At 40.0% G+C, this 25,482-nt stretch overlaps 1 protein-coding gene and 1 long non-coding RNA gene across 4 annotated transcripts in view; both read left to right on the top strand.

Annotated features, from left to right (window-relative positions):
- Positions 1 to 25,482, top strand: part of ptcd3 (pentatricopeptide repeat domain 3) — a 64,163-nt gene that overhangs the window by 23,491 nt on the left and 15,190 nt on the right. For 2 of the 3 annotated variants that reach the window (XR_009817349.2, XM_061979565.2), the window contains exons 18-23: positions 4,255 to 4,345; positions 4,426 to 4,511; positions 4,582 to 4,730; positions 4,804 to 4,845; positions 6,393 to 6,551; positions 6,944 to 7,027. Coding sequence is in view for 2 of the 3 variants with exons in the window: in XM_061979565.2 (XP_061835549.1) it covers positions 4,255 to 4,345; positions 4,426 to 4,511; positions 4,582 to 4,730; positions 4,804 to 4,845; positions 6,393 to 6,551; positions 6,944 to 6,989 (573 nt within the window). In the remaining variant the exon portion in view is untranslated. Of the gene's footprint in view, positions 1 to 4,254; positions 4,346 to 4,425; positions 4,512 to 4,581; positions 4,731 to 4,803; positions 4,846 to 6,392; positions 6,552 to 6,943; positions 10,868 to 25,482 lie in introns of those variants that run through there. The other variant, XM_061979564.2, reaches the window with a different exon arrangement.
- Positions 25,388 to 25,482, top strand: part of LOC140679577 (uncharacterized) — a 1,142-nt gene continuing 1,047 nt past the window's right edge. The window contains exon 1 of the long non-coding RNA XR_012050989.1: positions 25,388 to 25,471. This is a non-coding gene — a long non-coding RNA (uncharacterized lncRNA). The remainder of the gene's footprint in view (positions 25,472 to 25,482) is intronic.

Genomic DNA, 25,482 nt, shown 5'->3' on the forward strand with positions numbered 1-25,482 from the left:
TGGCCAACTGAAAAGTATGAAAATGAAAAATATGAGCATGTACAATACTCAATACTTGGTTGGAGCTCCTTTTGCCTCAATTACTGCGTTAATGCGGCGTGGCATGGAGTCGAGGAGTTTCTGGCACTGCTCAGGTGTTATGAGAGCCCAGGTTGCTCTGATAGTGGCCTTCAACTCTTCTGCGTTTTTGGGTCTGGCATTCTGCATCTTCCTTTTCACAATACCCCACAGATTTTCTATGGGGCTAAGGTCAGGGGAGTTGGCGGGCCAATTTAGAACAGAAATACCATGGTCCGTAAACCAGGCACGGGTAGATTTTGCGCTGTGTGCAGACGCCAAGTCCTGTTGGAACTTGAAATCTCCATCTCCATAGAGCAGGTCAGCAGCAGGAAGCATGAAGTGCTCTAAAACTTGCTGGTAGACGGCTGCGTTGACCCTGGATCTCAGGAAACAGAGTGGACCGACACCAGCAGATGACATGGCACCCCAAACCATCACTGATGGTGGAAACTTTACACTAGACTTCAGGCAACGTGGATCCTGTGCCTCTCCTGTCTTCCTCCAGACTCTGGGACCTCGATTTCCAAAGGAAATGCAAAATTTGCATGGTTGGGTGATGGTTTGGGGTGCCATGTCATCTGCTGGTGTCGGTCCACTCTGTTTCCTGAGATCCAGGGTCAACGCAGCCGTCTACCAGCAAGTTTTAGAGCACTTCATGCTTCCTGCTGCTGACCTGCTCTATGGAGATGGAGATTTCAAGTTCCAACAGGACTTGGCGCCTGCACACAGCGCAAAATCTACCCGTGCCTGGTTTACGGACCATGGTATTTCTGTTCTAAATTGGCCCGCCAACTCCCCTGACCTTAGCCCCATAGAAAATCTGTGGGGTATTGTGAAAAGGAAGATGCAGAATGCCAGACCCAAAAACGCAGAAGAGTTGAAGGCCACTATCAGAGCAACCTGGGCTCTCATAACACCTGAGCAGTGCCAGAAACTCATCGACTCCATGCCACGCCGCATTAACACAGTAATTGAGGCAAAAGGAGCTCCAACCAAGTATTGAGTATTGTACATGCTCATATTTTTCATTTTCATACTTTTCAGTTGGCCAACATTTCTAAAAATCCCTTTTTTGTATTAGCCTTAAGTAATATTCTAATTTTGTGACACACGGAATTTTGGATTTTCATTTGTTGCCACTTCAAATCATCAAAATTAAATGAAATAAACATTTGAATGCATCAGTCTGTGTGCAATGAATAAATATAATGTACAAGTTACACCTTTTGAATGCAATTACTGAAATAAATCAAGTTTTTCAAAATATTCTAATTTACTGGCTTTTACCTGTATATTTTAACCCTTTCATTTGCATTTTGCTCCTAAAATAAGTACATACAAAGTTGATTAAACTAGAGTACAATGTTCGCGTCTGTATACAAATAGTGATTGACGCGGAATTGTCACTGATCACTCTGTATGCGCTAAGAGCTGTGTCCCTTCTTCTCCTTGCACAGAGGGGGCGAGCTGGAAGCCTGGCGGCTCCTAGTAGTCTCACATATTCAAAGTCTTCAAACACGGACAAAAACAATTTCTTAGCTGGAGGAACTGGTCAGTAAAAGACAAAAAAAATGTCACCACATTAAAACTTGACAAAAACTCCACTATGAGAAGTATGTGAAGCTACACAGCAGCACAAACCAACAAAGATCACGTGAAAGGAAAAGTGTTGTGCTAATACTAAAGCGGTGTCCCATTACATTGCTAGATATGTTTCCAGTTCCAACAGTAGAAAAAAGCTGATTTAAAAAGCTGCTGTAAAATTAAGTCATTATATGACCTTCTCAGTCACAATTACTTTGCAAAAGAAGCACTGCCACAACAAATGTACATTATACGCAATCAGAAAGGGTGTTAAGCTGCAGTGGCAATATTATCACCTGCCACACAGCATCCCTGAAGCAGTTGACAAGTTGGTGATACTGGCTAAAATCTTTGAGGTAACAAACATGCTTATGTCTTATAATAATGTTTGCCTAAAAAAACACCACTCTTAAAGGTAAATTATTTTCAAATTGCTATTGACGTTTAAACATTTCCTTTTGTGTTATTGTTAGCTGAATAATTGAGCGCAGCTGAATGTTTTTTTAAAGAAGTTTGAAGATTATATTTTACTTGTTTTTGGAATCTCATCAGTCCCGAAAACATAAAATCAAGACATGGCGGAGATATACAGTTACATCAACAGATGTATTTTCATACATGGTAAAGATTTACCCAAATAACTTTTTGCGAGTCTGCCATTGCAGTCAGATGCTGTAGACAATAAGTTCTTTCTTTATTCCATTCTTTTGTTGAGGGGCATATACACCATACACATGCATCCTCTGCTTTTGCCGTTTCTAATACCAAATAGCGTATAGTTCCAACTTGTATCTGTCAGTAGTCTCCAAATGGAAGCGCTTAAAACTACAACATGGCTGACGGGGAGAAGAGACAGTGGAAGTGGAGGCACTTAAAAGACCGCCCACAAAACGGCGCATCATGAAGAGAGAGTGAAAAAGGAGCTTGAAGATGGTCTGTAAAGCACCACGCTTACATGTTATCTAGACCATAAAGAAGTGTTTCACATGTAGAAAAAAACATAATATGACCCTTTTTATTATTTTGTTAAGTGCATCAACACATGAAACTTTAACATTTCCAAAAAGTTACTTATGTGAAGTATTTGTTTCAATAAAACAGCTGGACACACATATTTGGGTTTAACTTTGTCCAACTTCACTTTACGGAAAAAATATTGGGATATACAGTATATCATGTATCGACATTAAGCCAGACAATATCGGAATATGAGTTTTGATGCATATCGCCCAGCCCTATACTTGTGTTAGCGACAGTGCTAGCACAGTTTAGGGATGTGCTCTGTGTTTAATTAAGGGTTGCACTAGCACTCATGATGGCATTGTGTTGATATGTATGAGTACACATCTGTACGTTGTTTGAGTGTTAATATTGAAATTGTGTTATTTAGAACATCTCATATTGCTCCTAATTTTTTTCTGTGCTTCTACATTTTTATCTGTGCTACTAGATTTTTCATTTAGTAGCACTGATGCTCTGAGTGAAAAAGCTAAGCGTACAGCCCTGGTTCGTGGTAAAGAACACGGCAGTTCGTCTTGTGTTTGATGGATTTATTAAGTGGTAGGACAAAGTAATGTATAGATTTCACTTTTGCGTCTCAAAGAACATAACTGTGGTGTGTTTAAACACGTGTGTCAAAAAACAAGAACAAAGATGTAAACATGTACAGTGGCTCTGACATGAAAGCATGTAGCGCTCTTGTCACGGGTGCTGCTGTATGCCTTCCCTCTCTACAAGTATTCGCAGGCGGCTTTCGTCTTATTTGAGACATTCAAAATACATTATAAAAAAAAGCAGCAGAAATAAGTTCACTTTGAGTTATAAACATATTTGCTGCAGAATTATGGCCAAAATTACTAATAATTATAAAATTTGTTGTTAAAGGTTGGTATTGTTAGGTAAAACATATCAGTGTTTACCAAAGGTCAGCAATCTATTTGCGGTGGTGGCATGCCAATGGTGTAATTTGTAATGAGATACTGGTAGGCTGAAAAACTTTATACATATATTTAAAGACAGATGTTTGTGTTTTTGTTTGGTCTAGTTATCCATTTTTGCTGGGGTGTTTTTAGGGCCACAGAAAAATAGACACGTTCCACGGATGGCCTGCACATCAGCAATTGTACACCACCGCTTGAACTCGTTCGCCAGGGCAGCAAGAAAGTTTGGCACACGACAAAAAGCTGTCTCCAAAATACCGCTGTTGGTTTCATGCCGTTGTGGACTGTGAAAGGGTTTGATTTGATATGCAGCGGAGCCTGCTTTTTAAACGTTATTGCAGACTATTGTCGTCATTTATTCGTTGCAGTCAAAATGGATTAATTTTGCAGTCTTACTTTTCACGTTTTTACTCACTTTTTGTCTGCCACAACTTTTTTCTTCCTCTCTGCCGCAGCATTCGTTACAGTGACATGCAAATGCATCTTGGCCTTTTAGGCAAATCAGATGATGATGTCATGACTTTAATGCCAGACGCGTGCGTGCGTCACGTGCGTGCGTACGTTGATACTGGAACAATGTTTGTAGTTCACTTTTCAGCATTTGAAATGAGAATATAAAGAGTAAAACTCCTCATTCTGGCATTTTTTCCCTTGTGTTTTATCACTGTAGGTGTTCTACCCAAGGTACGATGATATGAGAGCCTTACTGCAGGCTTTGGACTCGGACAGTCGTTTGGAAATGCTGCCTACTATATGGAAAGGTGTGCTTAAAGATGTTATTATTGTCCCTGTCCTTTCATGATTAAGAATAAGATGTGTGACAGTACTAAGTATTTTCTAGATATTTTGACTATGCGTCAAGATAATAAATTGGAGCTGATCGAGGAGCTTCTCGCCTTGATGGCCAGAGACAAACACAGTCCTGAGGTCAGTGAAGTCTTCTTGAATTCCACCAATAAATAGCACCACCTCCATTTTCATCTGCATGTTTGTCAAGGTCCAAGAGTCTTTTGCTGCTTGTGCCCTGGACGTGAAGAGTGTCTTCGTTGGAAACAACACAAACAGGTTCAGTCTGGAGTGGAGCAGCCCCACTCTTACACATATTACCTCCCTGCTGCTGCGAGCCAACAAGATTCAAGAGGCTTGGTGAGAGAACGGCTGGAGATTGTTCAAAGTGCATTTGAAAGAAAAGGCTATCTGAAATTTTGTCTCTTGGCAGGGAAATGATGCAGCTCTTCAAAGCAAATAACAGAGTTCCTTCGTAAGTTGATGATCAAGTGAACAGTCCCTCTAGAAATTCTACGCAATGTCGCGTTCGCATTAATTCACGCAAATTTAACCAATTCCTGCGAATTATGTGCATTCTCGCAATTTAATAAAGGCCCGCAACTTTGCTGCACATTTTGGCCAATCGCCTCTGACCGGTGCCTAAACATTCACATTATTAGTAAATGGGTTATACTTGTATAGCGCGTTTCTACCTTCAAGGTACTCAAAGCGCTTTGACACTATTTCCACATTCACCCATTCACACACTGATGGTGGGAGCTGCCATGCAAGTCCCTAACCACGACCCATCAGGATCAGGGGAGAAGTGTCTTGCTCAAGGACACAACGGACGTGACTAGGTTTGTAGAAGCTTGGGATCGAACCAGGAACCCTCAGGTTGCTGGCACGGCCACTCTCCCAACTGTGCCACGCCGTTCCCCACATGAACTGTCTGATCAAAGTGTATGTTTGATTCTTGTGTAGACAAAGAAGAAACATCATGTAACAATATATCAACTCTTTATACAGTACAGGCCAAAAGTTTGGACACACCTTCTCCTCATTGAATGCGTTTTCTTTATTTTCACGACTTTTACACTGTAGATTGTCACTGAAGGCATCAAAATTATGAATGAACGCATAACAAAAAAAGGTGAAATAACTGAAACCATGTTTTATATTCTAGTTTCTTCAAAATAGCCACCCTTTGCTCTGATTACTGCTTTGCACACTCTTGGCATTCTATCTATGAGCATCAAGCACACCTGTGAAGTGAAAACCATTTCAGGTGACTACCTCATGAAGCGTCACCCAGAAAAGATATTTGAAGCTAGCGAAGCCAAACATTAGTTTGTGAGGTATTTACATAATTTAAAGTTAAATTCCTAGTTAATTTTTCTGAGAAAAACTAATATAAATATGTCCACCTTAGAGGACACTGCTTCTAAGAAAGAAAAGTTGAAAGACACTAATCTGAACATTATTGTTTTGCACTGGATGTCTCTTTAAAAACACTCAGCTGTAAAAAAAAAAAAAAAAAAAAAAAAAAAAAAAAAAAATATATATATATATATATATATATATATATATATATATATATATATATATATATATATAAGCTTGAAACAGTGGATATCTCTTCACAATTATTTGCACTTAAATACATGTTTTTAGTATGATTAGAACATTTGAGCTTATATTTGTGTTCAAATACAGTAAGTGTATTTATCTTAAACATTCCTGCCACTTCATTTTACACAATATGGCATTTTTAGGTCTTTTTTTGGGGGGGGGACATATACCACTATAATATCGTAGCATGGTCTTAATACCGTGATAATATCGTACCATGAGATTTTGATACCGTTACATCCATTCAATACAGTACCGGTAATTGATTTCCAATTTTTGTTGAAACTCTGTGCTTTTTTTAAGGTAAGGATACTATATATTATTGCGTCTGTAATACTATTAGTATTGCTGGCCACATTGTAACTATGTGTTTATACTGTGCCGCTATCTGATTTTGTAATTTACCAGTTATGAGCTGTTTGAAGACTTCCTGTCTGTGTGCCGGCAAGATGGTTCTGCCCACAGAGCCGTCGAGCTTGTCCAGCTGTCAGCAGCCTTCTGTCTGCAGGCAACACCAAGTCTGGCCAAGCGGACACTGGCTGACTTTGATTTGAAGGAGGAGCAAAGGTGAGGACCGTTCCCTTTATTTCATAACACTTTAACAATCTTTTTATGTAGGTGATAATCAGGAGCAGGCATTGGCACTGTCTTTTGTAGTTTATGTAAACATCCTTCTAATGTATTTGTTTCTCATCATTAATGTCATTATAAAGGAAAACTGCACTTTTTGGGAATTAAGACTTTGAATGTAATTTGTCCTTCAAATAAAAAGTGTGGTTTCCCTTTAACAATTCCTCATGTACAATTATGTTTTTCACTTTAAAAATCTATCCTCAATGACTGAAGTATATGTGTTGAGCTGCTTTAAACACATTTGTATTTTTTTCAATATTTATTATATTAATATCACCCAACTTTTCAATGCTAATAACTCTTACTTGTGTTTTTCTTCTGTCAAGGATCATATTGTCTGAGCTTGAGACTGTCGCACAGCCTGCAGACTGAAAGAGACGTTCTCATATTGATAAAGCTGAACAGTTCAGGTGAACATATGACATATTTAGGACCATAATATACACAATGTGACAAAACTCAATCTATAAAAGACAACTTACTTGTAGATAAGCAGAAGATGCATTGGTGTGTTTGTCCTCTGGAGGCTGCAAATTATCAGCAACTTACTACCTTACTGCTGTATCTTAAAGGGGAGCTGCAATTTTTTTTGTGTTTTTTTTTTGCTTATAATTCACAACCCCTGTGTGATACAAGCACCAAAAGGTGTTTCTTTTTTTGTGCATTCTAAGTCGTAAATAAGCACTAGCAAAAGTCTGCTAACAATAGAGGTAATGGGATTTGTACAATTCTGCCTATTTAGCGCTCTAAAAAACATCTAAAAACTTTCGTCAACATTTTATATACACACTGTAAGTATATATGTAATGTAGTAACTGTAATATACGTATTCTGGTCATTTTAAGCATACAGCAGCGTATTATTTCACAGACGCATCACAACGTCCGCTATTTACTTCAACAACAGATACTACTACTACTACTACTACTAATCATGGTAGACTTCATGAGAGGCAACATTGACCACATTGGGACAAATGAGGATCCAGATCCTTATAGTTTTTGGCATGAATATAAATAGGATAATATACAAGTTTTAGAAGCTGTGTGCTAAGCAGATACAGCTTTGGGGAAACACTCAGCATCATGTAGCACTATTGCTAAGTGCTAAGCAAGATGTACAAACTACAAACATAATAAAACAATCACTTATAGTACAATGTCCGCTCTCATTGGCATGCCGAATGATGGGATGTTCATATCTTCCCGTTTAGATAATTCTCACGTGGGGAGAAAAAACAAGCATTTTTTGTGTCTTTTTCATTATCTCCGAGTATAAGTTGGATGTAAAAGTTGAACAACTTCTCGTCTTATGTCCACAACGTTTACTATCCAGGTGAGGTGTATGAACTATAATCTAGAATTAACTTTTACAAACTCCAGCTGCTGCTACGATGCAACATGTCAACACTGTAACTGCATAAGCTAGTTATCTCTCTGTTATCACGGCGCCACTAAAATAATTTGTCTGTGTTAGCGCTTATAATAACAATATAGCTAATACCTGGTTAATATTCAGGTCACAACATGTAAATGGAGTATTGTTGGTGGTGTGTTTTTTTTAAGAGGGCTTTATGGGCGCAATAGAGTACCGGTACTTCCATTAGCTGTATTGTTAACCACCTCGTACTTACCGTATTTTTTTTACTTAGAATGTATAATAATAAGAAAAACATATGTGTTCTTGTCTTACATAGGGATTGTGAATGATAGACAAAATTCCCCCAAAAAGTGCAGTTCTCTTTTAAATATGAAAAACATGAGTGTCATGAACATTACTTTTCATTGAATAATACAGCAGCACATTGTCACACTGCATAAAAACTGAACATGTTGACATAATTTTCTCTTGGCGATAACACTAACTTCCTGAAAAGAGTGATTAGCTATTTCCTGCAGAATGTCAAACATGTTTAAAATGTCTAAAACGCAACAAGTGTGTTTGTTTCTCTTTTGTTTTTCAATTTCTAAATGGCAAACCAACAAGGAGTCTTTCGAATAATCTGTGTATCATTCATTCATTTTTTTCCCCATTTGAAATCACCAGTAAAAGAAAATGGATACGTTTTTTTCACAATTACTGAAGTTTTTTTTAAAGATAAATCGAAAAATAATATTTTTCTAATTTTACATATATTAGTGTACCGGTAATCAAATATGGGGTAAAAATGCATACCAGGCATACAAATGTAATTTTTTTCCTAACATTTGAAATGCAGAGTTCACCCAGAAGTAGTTTAACGTGGATTTGGGCTTGCAGCTAAATAAACGTTAGAGAAGAAGACCGATGAGAACTGGAAGCAGGCATGTGCACAGACATTTTAGGGGACAGTTGCTCAAACCAGAAAAAAGAGCAACCATTGCGAAAACTATACCTAAAATAATTGTGCATTATTATTAGGAGTTATTCTGACTAACAGAAATCTCTACAAAGCTGACAACACAGTAAGTCTACACATATTCTTAGTGCGCAAGAAAATGTACTAATTCAGTGCGCCGCGTTTAGTTTTGAATACACTGAATGAATACAGTGTAGAAAAAACAGACGTCCTCTCCTTTTTAGTGCGTAAACAAGCTAAAGAGTATCTGAGTGCCCTCAGCGGTTAGCACTTAGCGCCGCTGGCTGAGGATGTGCTTATTTCTGTTTGTCAACATGTTTGCAGGAACATTTTTATACCATGATGTTCTACACTGTATAATCTACAGTCTGCATAATGTATTTAATGTAATCAAGAAATGTTATTCTTGCTAATTGGACTAAAAAATTCTGCAAAATCATACTGCGAGATGCTGTATTACTCTGAGTCACCACAAAGAGGGGAGGTGTTCGTGAGCTAGCAGGTCACAAAGTGTATAGTGAGTGTATGGACACCTAAAGGGGAGGCGCCATGCAATTCTGTCATTCTGACGTTAGTTTTCCTGATGAAATAAACTAAAATAATAAGTCTAAATATAGTTTGAATATACTACAGCTCATAAACTTACAATAAAACATGCTTTTATTTAATCAAAGTAGTATATACAACAATCATTTTGGGGAAATTTTGCAGCCGTTTTTGATGCACTCTGCCGCTGCATTCATGCAGTGTTTAGTGACCAGTGGCTCTCTGAGACGTTATCGCCAGCAAAATAAATGTATGTCAGAAAATAGACTACGACCAAATATTAACGTATTAACCTCCTTTTGACAAAGTCCTCATTAGTTTTAAACCGTCACTTACGGAGAAATTCTGACTTTTGGGCATACATGTAGTATGTAAGCTTGCTTACCTCGCACAAGAAACTGTTATTAGCTCTCCAGCCATCCTGGCGAACCTTCCCTTCCCATATTTTTCTCCTTGTTGGGTTGCGGGAAATGTATGTGATTGCTTCCCACATTTTCTGTGAGTGGCGCATCCCCACAACAGCGCATGTTTATACGGCAAACTCTCTTCAATTAAAAATAAATGTATAATGAGGAAGTGCAGTGTCGCTTGTCTGCGGCTTCAAACTGGCCCTTTGACCAATCAATGAAGAGATTGCTTGAAACCGGATTGTCCATACTTTCTTTATACACAACTCTGAGCAGGTGCCTGTTGCTACATTCTCTTTTTGGACAAGAATAAAATTCTCAGTCTGCAGAAAAAATTGTTGTTTTTTTCATATTCTGACACTGAAAACCAGAAGTTGCTATTTAAAGACTGACCTGTAAAAAGTTCAAGTTAAAGTACCACTGATAGTCACACACGCACACAGTAGGTGTGGTGAAATTACTCTCTGCATTTGACCCATGCCCTTGTTCCATCCCCTGGGAGGTGATGGGAGGAGTGAACAGCAGCGGTGGCCGCGCTCGGGAATCATTTTCGTGATTTAACCCAAGTAGAAAAAAATTATATTTAATAATATGTAAAATAAAAAAAATGTTTTGGGTAAAATGGTGATTTTGTTTTTGTTGTATGAATTCTAAAATGAAAATCTAACAGTTTTTTTTAGTTATTGCTCTTTGACACTAAAAAAAGTATATTAAAAATGTAATTTAAATAAACCAATCATCTTTTTCAATTCCCATTTACGGATTCAATGACCGAGTTAATGTGTTTTTTATCAGTTCACTCAGTTTTCAGTTTGATAGACGGATGATTAATGAAAAAAATAGGAGATGTTAATTTTTTCAGTCTTAGTTTAAAAAAAATGAAAGTGAAAATGTGACATTTTTTGTTTTGGGAGTGTGGAAAAACAAAGACACACATACTGCCGGTGACACTTTTGAGTTGCACAGCAGAAATGCATTGCAACGTGCAGCAAAGACTGTTAGCACTTAGCCTGTCCGCCTGGCTACCATCTCATGGGGAAGGTTAGGGCAGGATTTTTCCATCCATCCATTTTCTACCGCTTGTCCATTTCGGGGTCGCGGGGGGTGCTGGAGCCTATCCCAGCTGGATCGGGACACCCTGGACAAGTCGCCACCTTTTTATTTAGCTCAAATTAAAAAATGGTTTCTCCTCTTGACCCAAACTTACTAAAATATACAATTTACTCCCACAACATCAACATACACAGTTAGGCCTGGACTGATATTCAATAAGTCAATTAATAGAACAATGAATGGAAATTAACTCAATATCTTGGCAGCCTCAATAAATTGCCATGTTTATGGGCTGCAAGAGCAGTCACTCTTTTCATCGGTTTTAGCAGCTGTGTGCATTTCTGCCATAGCGAAATGAAAGGAAGCCGAGGAGCCAGTTTGCCGAATGTGCTCAAAAATCCAATATTACTTGATATAATATTGCATGCCCACTTGAAACACAACCACCCGACTCAGTATTACCAACTGGTAAATGACGTGCACATGAAGATGCAAAAAAGCTGCAAATGTTTGAGAGACTTTTGTCATTTGCAATGTCATGATGGTGTTGCTCGCTCAAAATCTACCAGATTGGTTTTTTTTTTCCATACGTTAATATGTTAATACATCTGCTTATACTGTAGTGCAGGGGTGTCCATTAGGTCGATTGCGAAAAGTGTGTCGGTCGATCGCCAACCAGGCCTTAAAAAAAATAGACCTAAAAACTAGCGATCACCAATCTTCTCAATGATGTCACTTGATTGACATTCACGGCACCCGAAGATCTTGTTAGATGATGCTGGGTCCTGCGAGCTCAGTTTGTAGAAAAAAAACAAACTGCAGGAACGCGAGAATCCTTTTTTTAATTTCGACAGACTGCTCCGTACCTACTGTAAAAACCGATCGCACAGTTCGTGTCTTCACAATAAAAGTGCTGCTCCATCCTGCCTGCGTTAACAAAATAAGGGTCTCAGAAAACTAGCGCATACAAGCTGTAAAACGGCATACAGTAGTAGCCTACCAGCTGAAAATGCTAAAGTGATCTTCTGCGACGATCTGGCCTTTAGGGCCCAATAAGTGGTGGTGGATTTCTGTTCTGTTTCCTTTTTCGATGGCAGGGTCGTCGCCTTAGGCTTTGGAGCTGTGTTCTGTGCATTTTGTTGTTTTCTCCATGATGAGACTAAGTCCATGTTTCCTTTTCCCCCCTCCACGATGTAAATTCAAAGTTGTGGCTCTTATTAGCACTACTGTAAATCCTGTCTGATTCTAATCAAATGCAAGTCATCAGTATAAAGTAATACACCAACTTATATTCTTGTCTTCATGAAAGAAGGGAATCTATATGAGTTAAACATGCTTGTATTTTTATTAAACACCTTTAACTTGTCTATTTTATTGATTAAATTTATATATATTTATCACCTCGACTTGGTCATTGGATAGATAAGTAGCTGAAAAAGTGTGAGTACTTCTGCTTTAGTGTTTATAGTGTTACTCTGCACTTTTGTTCACAAAGGTCCTAACTTGGTTGTCAGTTAAGTAATGTACAGCTGTACTGTACCTTTGCCTACATGTTCAATAATGAAGTGCAACTTTGTTTGTCAATACTTTATTTAGCCATTTTTTTTATTGTTTTGGTCGTGTATATTTGAGGGTCCCTCATCCCCTACTTAACAGAGACAGAACCTATTTTATTGGCGTTAGTTGTGATTTTTATTCAAGTGAAAGTTTTGCTAGCAGACTGTATTTTTTATATGTATACAAACGCCGTTTCCATATGAGTTGGGAAATTGTCCATCCATCCATTTTCTACCGCTTATTCCCTTTGGGGTCACGGGGGGCGCTGGAGCCTATCTCAGCTACAATCGGGCGGAAGGCAGGGTACACCCTGGACAAGTCGCCACCTCATCGCAGGGCCAACACAGATAGACAGACAACATTCACACTCACATTCACACACTAGGGCCAATTTAGTGTTGCCAATCAACCTATCCCCAGGTGCATGTCTTTGGAAGTGGGAGGAAGCAGGAGTACCCGGAGGGAACCCACGCAGTCACGGGGAGGACATACAAACTCCACACAGAAAGATCCCGAGCCCGGGATTGAACCCAAGACTACTCAGGACCTTTGTATTGTGAGGCAGATGCACTAACCCCTCTGCCACAAATTGTTTTAGATGTAAATATAAACAGAATACAATGATTTGCAAATCATTTTCAACCCATATTCAGTTGAATATGCTACAAAGACAACATATTTGCTGTTCAAACTGATAAACATTTATTTTTTTGCAAATAATCATTAACTTTAGAATTTGATGCCAGCAACACGTGACAAAGAAGTTGGGAAAGGTGGCAATAAATACTGATAAAAGTTGAGGAATGCTCATCAAACACTTATTTGGAACATCCCACAGGTGAACAGGCAAATTGGGAACAGGTGGGTGCCATGATTGGGTATGAAAGTAGATTCCATGAAATGCTCAGTCATTCACAAACAAGGATGGGGCGAGGGTCACCACTTTGTCAACAAATGCGTGAGCAAATTGTTGAACAGGTTAAGAAAAACCTTTCTCAACCAGCTATTGCAAGGAATTTAGGGATTTCACCATCTACGGTCCGTAATATCATCAAAGGGTTCAGAGATCCTGGAGAAATCACTGCACGTAAGCAGCTAAGCCCTTGACCTTCAATCTCTCAGGCTGTACTGCATCAACAAGCGACATCAGTGTGTAAAGGATATCACCACATGGGCTCAGGAACACTTCAGAAACCCACTGTCAGTAACTACAGTTGGTCGCTAAATCTGTAAGTGCAAGTTAAAACTCTCCTATGCAAGGCGAAAACCGTTTATCAACAACACTCAGAAACGCCGTCGGCTTCGCTGGGCCTGAGCTCATCTAAGATGGACTGATACAAAGTGGAAAAGTGTTCTGTGGTCTGACGAGTCCACATTTCAAATTGTTTTTGGAAACTGGACGTCGTGTCCTCCGGACCAAAGAGGAAAAGAACCACCCGGATTGTTATAGGTGCAAAGTGTAAAAGCCAGCATCTGTGATGGTATGGGGGTGTATTAGTGCCCAAGACATGGGTAACTTACACATCTGAGAAGGCGCCATTAATGCTGAAAGATACATACATGTTTTGGAGCAACATATGTTGCCATCCAAGCAACATTACCATGGACGCCCCTGCTTATTTCAGCAAGACAATGCCAAGCCACAAGTTACATCAACGTGGCATCATAGTAAAAGAGTGCGGGTACTAGACTGGCCTGCCTGTAGTCCAGACCTGTCTCCCATTGAAAATGTGTGGCGCATTATGAAGCTTAAAATACCACAAGGGAGACCCTGGACTGTTGAACAACTTAAGCTGTACATCAAGCAAGAACGGGAAAGAATTCCACCTGAGAAGCTTAAAAAATGTGTCTCCTCAGTTCCCAAACGTTTACTGAGTGTTGTTCAAAGGAAAGGCCATGTAACACAGTGGTGAACATGCCCTTTCCCAACTACTTTGGCACGTGTTGCAGCCATGAAATTCTAAGTTAATTATTATTTGCAAAAAAATAATAAAGTTTATAAGTTTGAACATCAAATATCTTGTCTTTGTAGTGCATTCAATTGAATATGGATTGAAAAGGATTTGCAAGTCATTGTATTCCGTTTATATTTACAACTAACACAATTTCCCAACTCATATGGAAACGGGGTTTGTATATATATTTTATTTTGTTTAACTTGGAGGTTTAAAAGTTTACATTCCAATTACATTGTTAAAATATATGAGAAATACAAGTTTATTGTATTTAAAAGGGTATACGTGCATTATTATTATGTATTATCATATCAGTGGTAGGTCAATATATTGTTGTGCAAAATGTGTTATTGGCCCAGGCTTATATACAGTAGCGTAATTTCCAGGCTATAGAGCGCACCTAAATATAAGCCGCACCCACCTAATTTTTGGACTTACTTTATTTTGTACATTAATTGGCCGCACAAGTCCATAAGCCGCATGTGTACACATTAAAACATGAAATATTTCCACAAGTGCTTGTGTTCGATCACAAATTTAACAAAAGACAGTGCCTGTAACACGGCATACAGTACCTTACCAGCTGAAACTGCTAAAGTCATCTTCTCGATAGGCCTTTCAGGCCCCGTTAGTGGTGGTGAATGTCTGTTCTGTACAGTGGCTGTTTCCTTTTTCAAAGGCAGGGTCGTCGTCTTAGGCTTTAGGGCTGTGTCGTGTGCATATTGTTGTGTTTTCTCCATGATGAGGCTGAGTCCATAACACCCTAAGGACTGCCTGAATGATTGAGTGCTTTTGATTTAATGTGAACAATTTAATTGATTGTCGTGACTCATTCGGCATGTGAAGGTCATAAAAAATCCATAAGTTAGCTCCAACTTAGTATAAAGCCCATGGTACAAAGCATGAGACAAAAAAGTAGTTATTACTGAACCCATAAGAATGAGCAGGAATGCATTTACGGCAACAAACATGAATTAAAAAGCAGCATACTGAAAAACTGAATGAGATGGGGGCAGCACTTTGATACATTGTATGCATTAAAAGATCCAATGAATGGTCAGCTTAATGATATTAGTTAGCTTGGTGTATAGGTGACAAAGAAAATTAGTGCAATATCTAATAATATATGCCATGAATTCATTTATAGAACATGTCAATAAAAAACGATCTACATTTTAAAAATGGCCACGGGCCGCACTTTGGACACATTTGTTTTTAATTAAGGACCCAATAAATGTTGACTAAGTTTGGGGAAACCTGTGATTGGGACCAGCTCAAGTGCATGTGTGTGTGTGTGTGTGAGCAAGTCAGTACAGGTGTGTGTCTCAATCTGTAAGCTTCATTCTCTCCACCAATCATCAGCCAAGCTGACTATACGACCAAATAAGGGCAAATGAGCTGCCATGAAGGGGGTGGCCCTCTTAGATGGGTGTGGTGCCGTTGTCCACAGTGTGTCAAATCAGCCTCAAAACAACGGGGTAATGCCAGCATCTTTAGAAGCAAGCTTCTAACACAATCTTTGTTGAGAGTTGATTTGCTTGGAAGAGAGAGAAATATTAGTAATAAGTTTGTAACTTCCCACACATTGTCCTGTACTCCTTCATGCAACAAGATCAGGGTCACACAAACACAGGATGTGATGGAACGTCCTGATACTTTGAATACCTCTCCCACGTGTTGGTGCAAGGTTCTAAACTACTCTTGGTGTTGCCACGATTGAATGGTAAACAAAGGGGAATGAGATTTGCTATTAAAAGGCACTTCCCGAAACAGAAGGAAGGGACTAGGAGGGAGGACAGACCAAGAGAATCAAGAGAAAAGTAGCATTGAAGTATGTGTTGGAATTTTTATCTACAACAACGTGATTGTGAAATGATGTCACAGATGACATTTTATTTCAAGCCATGACTTCCAGCCGTACAGTTTTATCGCTTTACGTGTAGAAGGAGATGTTAGTTGAGTTATTTACTACATCATAAATAACAAATGCATTTCAAACACACTGTCCATAGTGTAGCCCGGCGGCTATTGTTTTTTTAAAGTCCCATATCTTAAAAATGTCTTTATTGTTGATAAAATGGAGAATATTTTTCAAATAAGGATTTTCATAGTGGGCAGCACGGTGTAAGAGGGGTTAGCGCGTCTGCCTCACAATATGAAGGTCCTGAGCAGTCCTGGGTTCAATCCCGGGCTCGGGATCTTTCTGTGTGGAGTTTGCATGTTCTCCCCGTGACTGCGTGGGTTTCCTCCGGGTACTCCGGCTTCCTCCCACCTCCAAAAACATGCACCTGGGGATAGGTTGATTGGCAACACTAAATTGGCCCTAGTGTGTGAATGTGAGTGTGAATGTTTTCTGTGTTGGCCCTGTGATGAGGTGGCGACTTGTCCAGGGTGTACACCGCCTTCCGCTCGATTGTAGCTGAGATAGGCTCCAGCGACCCCAAAGGGATTAAGCGGTAGAAAATAGATGGATGGATTGATTTTCATAGTCGAATCGGATTCATTAGATTTTGTTGTCGAAAATGCGCAGAATGTTTTTTTTGTATGCTGCAAAAGGAGAGGCTTTGACGCAAGCAACATCAAAAGACGAGACGCGAGACATACCAGTATCGACGCACTTAATGCTAACAAGACTGCTATCAGCTATCAGCAGCTGCCCGGGCAATGCTAAGTGGAGATGAACTTTGTTGATGCACCTCATCTTCAACGTCATCAGCTCAATATGACATTGGTGAGCCTTTGGCGTGAGTGATGTGGAATGACAATGCGAGAACGAGGAATGCTAACAAAACAGGTAATGTTCGTACCTGCACCTGTCAAGTTGACCGACGTTTTGCAGAACAACTTAAAGTTAAAGTACCAATGATTGTCACGCACACACTAGGTGTGGCGAAATTATCCTCTGCATTTGACCCATCACTCTTGATCACCCCCTGGGAAGTGAGGGGAGCAGTGAGCAGCAGCAATGGCCACGCCCGGGAATCATTTTTGGTGATTTAATCCCCAATTCCAACCCTTGATGCTGAGTGCCAAGCAGGGAGGTAATGGGTCCCATTTTTATAGTCTTTGGTATGACTTGGCCGGGGTTTGAACTCACAACCTACCGATCTCAGGGCGGACACTCTAACCACTAGGCCACTGAGTAGGTAATAGGTTATACCAGTGGTTTCAGCACTTGATACTGATACTTAAACTACAAATGTCATAATTGAATAATTTTGTAAATGTGCCGCATCTATTTGACTAGGACTATGATAACACGGAAAATGTTTTATTCAAATGAAGTTATGGCAACAATATAAAACAATGTATTAGTAGTATGAAATACATTAAAATAATTCTTATCATAAATTAATTTCAACCATTTAAGAAAAACTTTACGAGTGCAAAATAACAAAAATGCAACAAATATCTTACGAATATCTTTGCATGTAGATATTCGTAAAAAAATAAGAGTCAACAGGAAGCGGGAGGAGCAAAGTGTGCCTGAGTGAGCAGTTGAGAAAGAGAGGTGCGTTGTGTGGACTGTTGGATTCAGGGAGATGCTGCATTTGCGTGATCTCTGAGGAAAATCAAGTGATTTGCTAGACATACAGTCGAGAAACTGCAATTAAGTATCAATCAGATACCAACACCCACCTTGGTATCAAACCTGCTTGGCACTCAGCATCAAGGGTTGGAATTGCACTGCAAAAACTGAAATATAAGTAAGATTAAATATCTCAAATAAGGGTGATATTTGCTTATTTTCTGTCTGATAAGATAATTCTTCTCACTAATCAGATTTTATGTTAGAGTGTTTTACTTGTTTTAAGGGTTTCGGTCCTAAATGATCTCAGTAAGATATTACAGCTTGTTGCTGAGATTTTATGACCTATATTGAGTAAAACATGCTTAAACTAGAATATCAACTATTGCAAAGCTGTGTCATCAACACTCACAAGTATAAAACTACTTTTTTTTAAAGTAAGAATTTCTTATTTCAAGCGTGAAATAAAAATTCATGACTTTGACACAATTGTGTCTCATATTAAACAGATGACAGCCAAATGGACTTTGCTGTTTTATTTTCAATGAAACAATAGAAAATACGTATTCATATAGTAGTACACTTGTTATTAGTGAGAATATACTTATTTTAAGGTATTTTTGGGTTCATTGAGGTTAGCTAGTTTTACTTGTTTTGGAAAGTCTTGACAAGCCACATTTTCTTGTTCTATTGGCAGATAATTTTGCTTAGTTCAAATAAAATACCCCTAATTTTAGTTTTTTTTCTTTCTTGTTTTTGAACTCTGATTTTTTGCAGTGTGGGGGTTAAATCACCAGAAATGATTCCTGGGCGCGGCCACTGCTGCTGCTCACTGCTCCCCTCACCTCCCAGGGGGTGAGGGTGATGCAGAGGATAATCTCACAACACCTAGTGTGGGTGACAATCATAGAAAAGAGAAGAGAATACTCTTGATATTTAGATTGATACACTGGTAGTAAACACATTTAGTCATGTTGTTAAAAGGATTGGAAGCGCACATTAGGCATTTTGCGCACGCTACAAACGAAGAGCTAGCAAACAGAGCTGGCCCCCGTGTTCCCCCTGCCTCGCTCGCTCAGACAGGCATGGCGGGGGAGACCCGCAACCACTCTCCTTCGTTTTGAGTTCCACAGCCAACTGGCCGCGCCGTGTGTATGTCCAAGCAGGGTATATACCGTCAATCATGGACGCCAAGACACGGCAGAAAAGCACAAACTAGTGTGCTTCCCCCAGCAGCAAGACACCACTGCAGCAGCCCAGAGATAAAACGATGGAGCCAAAATCATTGATATGGATATGATTGGTGCTTATCTTAACAGTCAAACTGGGATCGAATATGTGTCACAAATATACGCTAAATCATGTTTAACTATGTTAAATTTGATATTTTACTATTGATCAATTATGACTTCATTTTCGTACAAAACCTGTGTTCAGATACATTCGACTACAAGGTTGATAGTCAAATCAGAAAAATCGTCAAATAGTCGACTATTCTAAGACACCATAATAAGATGTATTATTAGATTTTTAGCACATTTGCTTTGTCATCCATAACAAAGTTAAAATAGATTAGAAATATTGACTGACATTGCCTTGCTTTTATTATTTTTAATGTATGAAATGCATCAGTATCTGCTGGTATAATAGTACACGTGTCTGCATTTGATGGCAGAGAGCTTAGCTTCCATTTCCAGCCTGCAGGGTTGCTTCATCAATGTCATCATGTGTAAAATCCATCCATTTTCTACCGCTTGTCCCGTTCGGGGTCGCGGGGTGTGTGCTGGAACCTATCTCAGCTGCATTCGGGCGGTATGCGGGGTACACCCTGGACAAGTCGCCACCTCATCGCAAGGCCAACACAGATAGACAGACAAGATTCACACTCACATTCACATATTATGACAAAACCTCTAAGGCCCTAAGTGTCAAAGTCAAGGCCCGCGGGCCAGATGAATTATCTACGGCCCCCGTGATGATATTTGATTAGTATTGAAACCGGCTCCCCGGCCACAGCCGCCTGTTGCTGTTTTGCACGCACCAATACTCCATTCCCCACAATGCAACGGTAGCCCGCAAACTGACTGCAGCACCGCAAGTGGGCCTCGGCTTCATTATTCATCAGCATTCACGGCAGATGTCAACTTTCAGCAACCCCCACCCCAATAATGGCTAAACGGAAGTTGGACGGTGAGAACAGGGGGTTTCAAGCCAGGTGGGAGGCAGAGTACATGTTCATGGAGGTAAAAGGCAAACTTGTGTGGACAAAGTGTGGCTGTAATGAAAGAATATAATCTAAGAAAGACAAAGACAAGGAATATGGACACGGAACAAAGGTGGAAGAATTAAAATGAGGTCTTAAAGGCCTACTGAAACCCACTACTACCGACCACGCAGTCTGATAGTTTATATATCAATGATGAAATCTTAACATTGCAACACATGCCAATACGGCCGGGTTAGCTTACTTAAGTGCAATTTTAAATTTCGCGCAAAATATCCTGCTGAAAACGTCTCGGTATGATGACGTCAGCGCGTGACATCACGGATTGTAGAGGACATTTTGGGACATTATGGTGGCCAGCTATTAAGTCGTCTGTTTTCATCGCAAAATTCCACAGTATTCTGGACATCTGTGTTGGTGAATCTTTTGCAATTTGTTCAATGAACAATGGAGACAGCAAATATTATGTATTGAGGCAGGTGTTGTGCTGGATAACGCACCCCCGCCGTAGAATGCACCCCCTGACTGTTTTGCCGAATAACACAGCCGGTGTTTCATTGTTTACATTCCCGGAAGATGACAGTCAAGCTTTATCATTGGCCTGTGGAGAACTGGGACAACAGAGACTCTTACCAGGAGGACTTTGAGTTAGATGTGCAGACACGGTACCGTGAGTACGCATGCAGCTGCGGCTTTCAAACATTTGATCGCTTTCCCGTACGTGCGTGCCGCTACGTGCATGTCACGTACGTTACTTTGGGGACTTTGGGGAAATATATGTGCTGTATGAACTTTGGGGAGGTGAACGGTACTTTGGGCTGTGGGATTGAGTGTGTTGTGCAGGTGTTTGAGTTGTATTGGCGGGTTATATGGACGGGAGGGTGGATGTGTTTGTTATGCGGTATTAATTTGTGGCGTATTAAATATAAGCCTGGTTGTGTTGTGGCTAATAGAGTATACAGGTAAAAGCCAGTAAATTAGAATATTTTGAAAAACTTGATTTATTTCAGTAATTGCATTCAAAAGGTGTAACTTGTACATTATATTTATTCATTGCACACAGACTGATGCATTCAAATGTTTATTTCATTTAATTTTGATGATTTGAAGTGGCAACAAATGAAAATCCAAAATTCCGTGTGTCACAAAATTAGAATATTACTTAAGGATAATACAAAAAAGGGATTTTTAGAAATGTTGGCCAACTGAAAAGTATGAAAATGAAAAATATGAGCATGTACAATACTCAATACTTGGTTGGAGCTCCTTTTGCCTCAATTACTGCGTTAATGCGGCGTGGCATGCAGTCGATGAGTTTCTGGCACTGCTCAGGTGTTATGAGAGCCCAGGTTGCTCTGATAGTGGCCTTCAACTCTTCTGCGTTTTTGGGTCTGGCATTCTGCATCTTCCTTTTCACAATACCCCACAGATTTTCTATGGGGCTAAGGTCAGGGGAGTTGGCGGGCCAATTTAGAACAGAAATACCATGGTCCGTAAACCAGGCACGGGTAGATTTTGCGCTGTGTGCAGGCGCCAAGTCCTGTTGGAACTTGAAATCTCCATCTCCATAGAGCAGGTCAGCAGCAGGAAGCATGAAGTGCTCTAAAACTTGCTGGTAGACGGCTGCGTTGACCCTGGATCTCAGGAAACAGAGTGGACCGACACCAGCAGATGACATGGCACCCCAAACCATCACCCAACCATGCAAATTTTGCATTTCCTTTGGAAATCGAGGTCCCAGAGTCTGGAGGAAGACAGGAGAGGCACAGGATCCACGTTGCCTGAAGTCTAGTGTAAAGTTTCCACCATCAGTGATGGTTTGGGGTGCCATGTCATCTGCTGGTGTCGGTCCACTCTGTTTCCTGAGATCCAGGGTCAACGCAGCAGTCTACCAGCAAGTTTTAGAGCACTTCATGCTTCCTGCTGCTGACCTGCTCTATGGAGATGGAGATTTCAAGTTCCAACAGGACTTGGCGCCTGCACACAGCGCAAAATCTACCCGTGCCTGGTTTACAGACCATGGTATTTCTGTTCTAAATTGGCCTACGGACCATGGTATTTCTGTTCTAAATTGGCCCGCCAACTCCCCTGACCTTAGCCCCATAGAAAATCTGTGGGGTATTGTGAAAAGGAAGATGCAGAATGCCAGACCCAAAAACGCAGAAGAGTTGAAGGCCACTATCAGAGCAACCTGGGCTCTCATAACACCTGAGCAGTGCCAGAAACTCATCGACTCCATGCCACGCCGCATTAACGCAGTAATTGAGGCAAAAGGAGCTCCAACCAAGTATTGAGTATTGTACATGCTCATATTTTTCATTTTCATACTTTTCAGTTGGCCAACATTTCTAAAAATCCCTTTTTTGTATTAGCCTTAAGTAATATTCTAATTTTGTGACACACGGAATTTTGGATTTTCATTTGTTGCCACTTCAAATCATCAAAATTAAATGAAATAAACATTTGAATGCATCAGTCTGTGTGCAATGAATAAATATAATGTACAAGTTACACCTTTTGAATGCAATTACTGAAATAAATCAAGTTTTTCAAAATATTCTAATTTACTGGCTTTTACCTGTATATATGTCTTGTGTTTATTTACTGTTTTAGTCATTCCCAGCTGAATATCAGGTCCCACCCGCCTCTCACAGCATCATCCCTATCTGAATCGCTCCCACTGCCCTCTAGTCTTTCACTCTCACTTTCCTCATCCACAAATCTTTCATCCTCGCTCAAATTAATGGGGAAATCGTCGCTTTCTCGGTCCAAATCGCTCTCGCTGCTGGTGGCCATGATTATAAACAATGTGCGGATGTGAGGAGCTCCACAACCTGTGACGTCACGCTACTCGTCTGCTACATCCGGTACAGGCAAGGCTTTTTTATCAGCGACCAAAAGTTGCGAACTTTATCGTCGATGTTCTCTACTAAATCCTTTCAGCAAAAATATGGCAATATCGCGAAATGATCAAGTATGACACAGAATGGACCTGCTACCCCCGTTTAAATAAGAAAATCGCATTTCAGTAGGCCTTTAAGTCCCGACAGGCTCTGTTCACTAAAGCCACATCCCAAAGCTATGGTGTCGTTTTGATAACTGACACCATGTTTAATTATAATTGTAATATTTGAATGATGATAAATGAACGTCTTGTGACAGTATGCGGTTTGTGGAAACAATCGGTTGCTTTTCCACACATTTTTAATAAACTGCCAACGTTAGAATGCTAAACAGGAAGTGCTTAAAGTTGAATGGCTTTGTAAAAACACTGAGACAAAGTCTAAGTTCATTGTGTTCTTCATGGTGTTTTTGAAACTACACCAATTTTTTCCTCAATTTTCCACTTTCGTCAAGTGTTTTGCCAAGAGGATTATATGTAGTATGTACATTTTCTGAATGTACTTGTTCTATTTTTGGCCCAAGTAAGACAAAGAAAATAATCTTAAGTTGTCTTTATTTTTTAATTATTATGCCATGATTTTACCAGTATTAATAAGTCTTAGAAACATATCCTCCATCTTGCAAAAAGCAGCATAGTCTTCATTCTGTCCTGCAAACTGCCTGTCAGCGCATCTGTGTCTGACTCAACATGACAGACAACAATAGTGAATTGAGCAGCATGTCCTCACGTGGAAATATTCACATGCGCTCTATTTGTCATTCAAATTAGCTTTTGGACTTTACCACGCTAAATTAGAATTCATATTGGAAGCATGCCTGATTCAAATAATATTTACCATGTTCAAAATCCACGACAGAGGATGGACAGTTACTTTTTCATTGGAAGTATTGACCCACTGCAGAGCAATACAAAAGAAATAAGCCACAACTCATGACATCTGGATATGGAGTGTCCAATGAAGTAGTTCATCATTCAAAGGTTGAACAAGAAGTATGTTTGGAAATGTGCAAGAACTAGTCTTCAAATATCCATTCTGATTTTAAACCTACAACCTTGTTGATTGCTACTTAAAGCTAAAGTAACACTGATGGTCACACACACACTAGGTGTGGTGAAATTACCCTTTGCATTTGACCCATCCCCTTGTTCCACCCAGTGTCTGCTTGGAGTAAAACTTGTTCAGGGACATTTCACAAATTTAGGGGGGTTGTGTGTGTGTGTGTGCGTGTGTGCGTGTGTGTGTGTGTGTGTGTAAATATGTATATTTATGTACAAAACCTGTGAAGTTGGCGTGTTGTGTAAATGGTAAATAAAAACAGAATACAATGATTTGCAAATCTTTTTCAACCTATATTCAATTGAATAGACTGCAAAGACAAGATATTTAATGTTCGAACTGGTAAACGTTATTTTTTGCAAATATTAGCTCATTTGGAATTTGATGCCTTTTGATGTTTTAAAAAAGCTGGCACAAGTGGCAAAAAAGACAGAACAAGTTGAGGAATGCTCATCAAACACTGATTTGGAACATCCCACAGGTGAACAGGCTAATTGGGAACAGGTGGGTGCCATGATTGGGTATGAAAGCAGCTTCCATGAAATGCTCAGTCATCCACAAACAAGGATGGAGCGAGGGTCACCACTTTGTGAACAAATGCGTGAGCAAATTGTCGAACAGTTTAAGAACAACAATTCTCAACGAGCTATTGCAAGGAATTTAGGGATTTCACCATCTACGGTCTGTAATATCATCAAAAGGTTCAGAGAATCTGGAGAAATCACTGCACGTAAGCGGCAAGGCCAAAAACCAACATTGAATGCCCGTGACATTCGATCCCTCAGGCGGTACTGCATCAAAAACCAACATCAGTGTGTAAAGGATATCACCACATGGGCTGAGGAACACTTTAGAAAACCATTGTCAGTAGCTACAGTTCGTCGCTACATCTGTAAGTAAAAACTCTACTATGCAAAGCGAAAGCCATTTATCAACAACACCCAGAAACGCCGCCAGCTTCGCTGGGCCAGAGCTCATTTAAGATGGACTGATGCAAAGTGGAAAAGTGTTCTGTGGTCTGACGAGTCCACATTTCAAATTGTTTTTGGAAACTGTGGACGTCGGCCCAAAGAGGAAAAGAACCATTCGGACTGTTCTAGGCGCAAAGTTGAAAAGCCAGCATCTGTGATGGTATGGGGATGTATTAGTGCCCAAGATGGGTAACTTACACATCTGTGAAGACACCATTCACCTGAGGGCAGGGTGAGCCCCACCCCTTTGTGAGCGCACCCCGTGCGCAGCGACCCCTGTTACGAGCCCCCGGCCACGGGGGTGGCGGGCAGGTAAGCTGCGC

Source organism: Nerophis lumbriciformis, linkage group LG19 (assembly GCF_033978685.3).
Source record: "Nerophis lumbriciformis linkage group LG19, RoL_Nlum_v2.1, whole genome shotgun sequence".
Lineage (NCBI taxonomy): Eukaryota > Metazoa > Chordata > Actinopteri > Syngnathiformes > Syngnathidae > Nerophis > Nerophis lumbriciformis.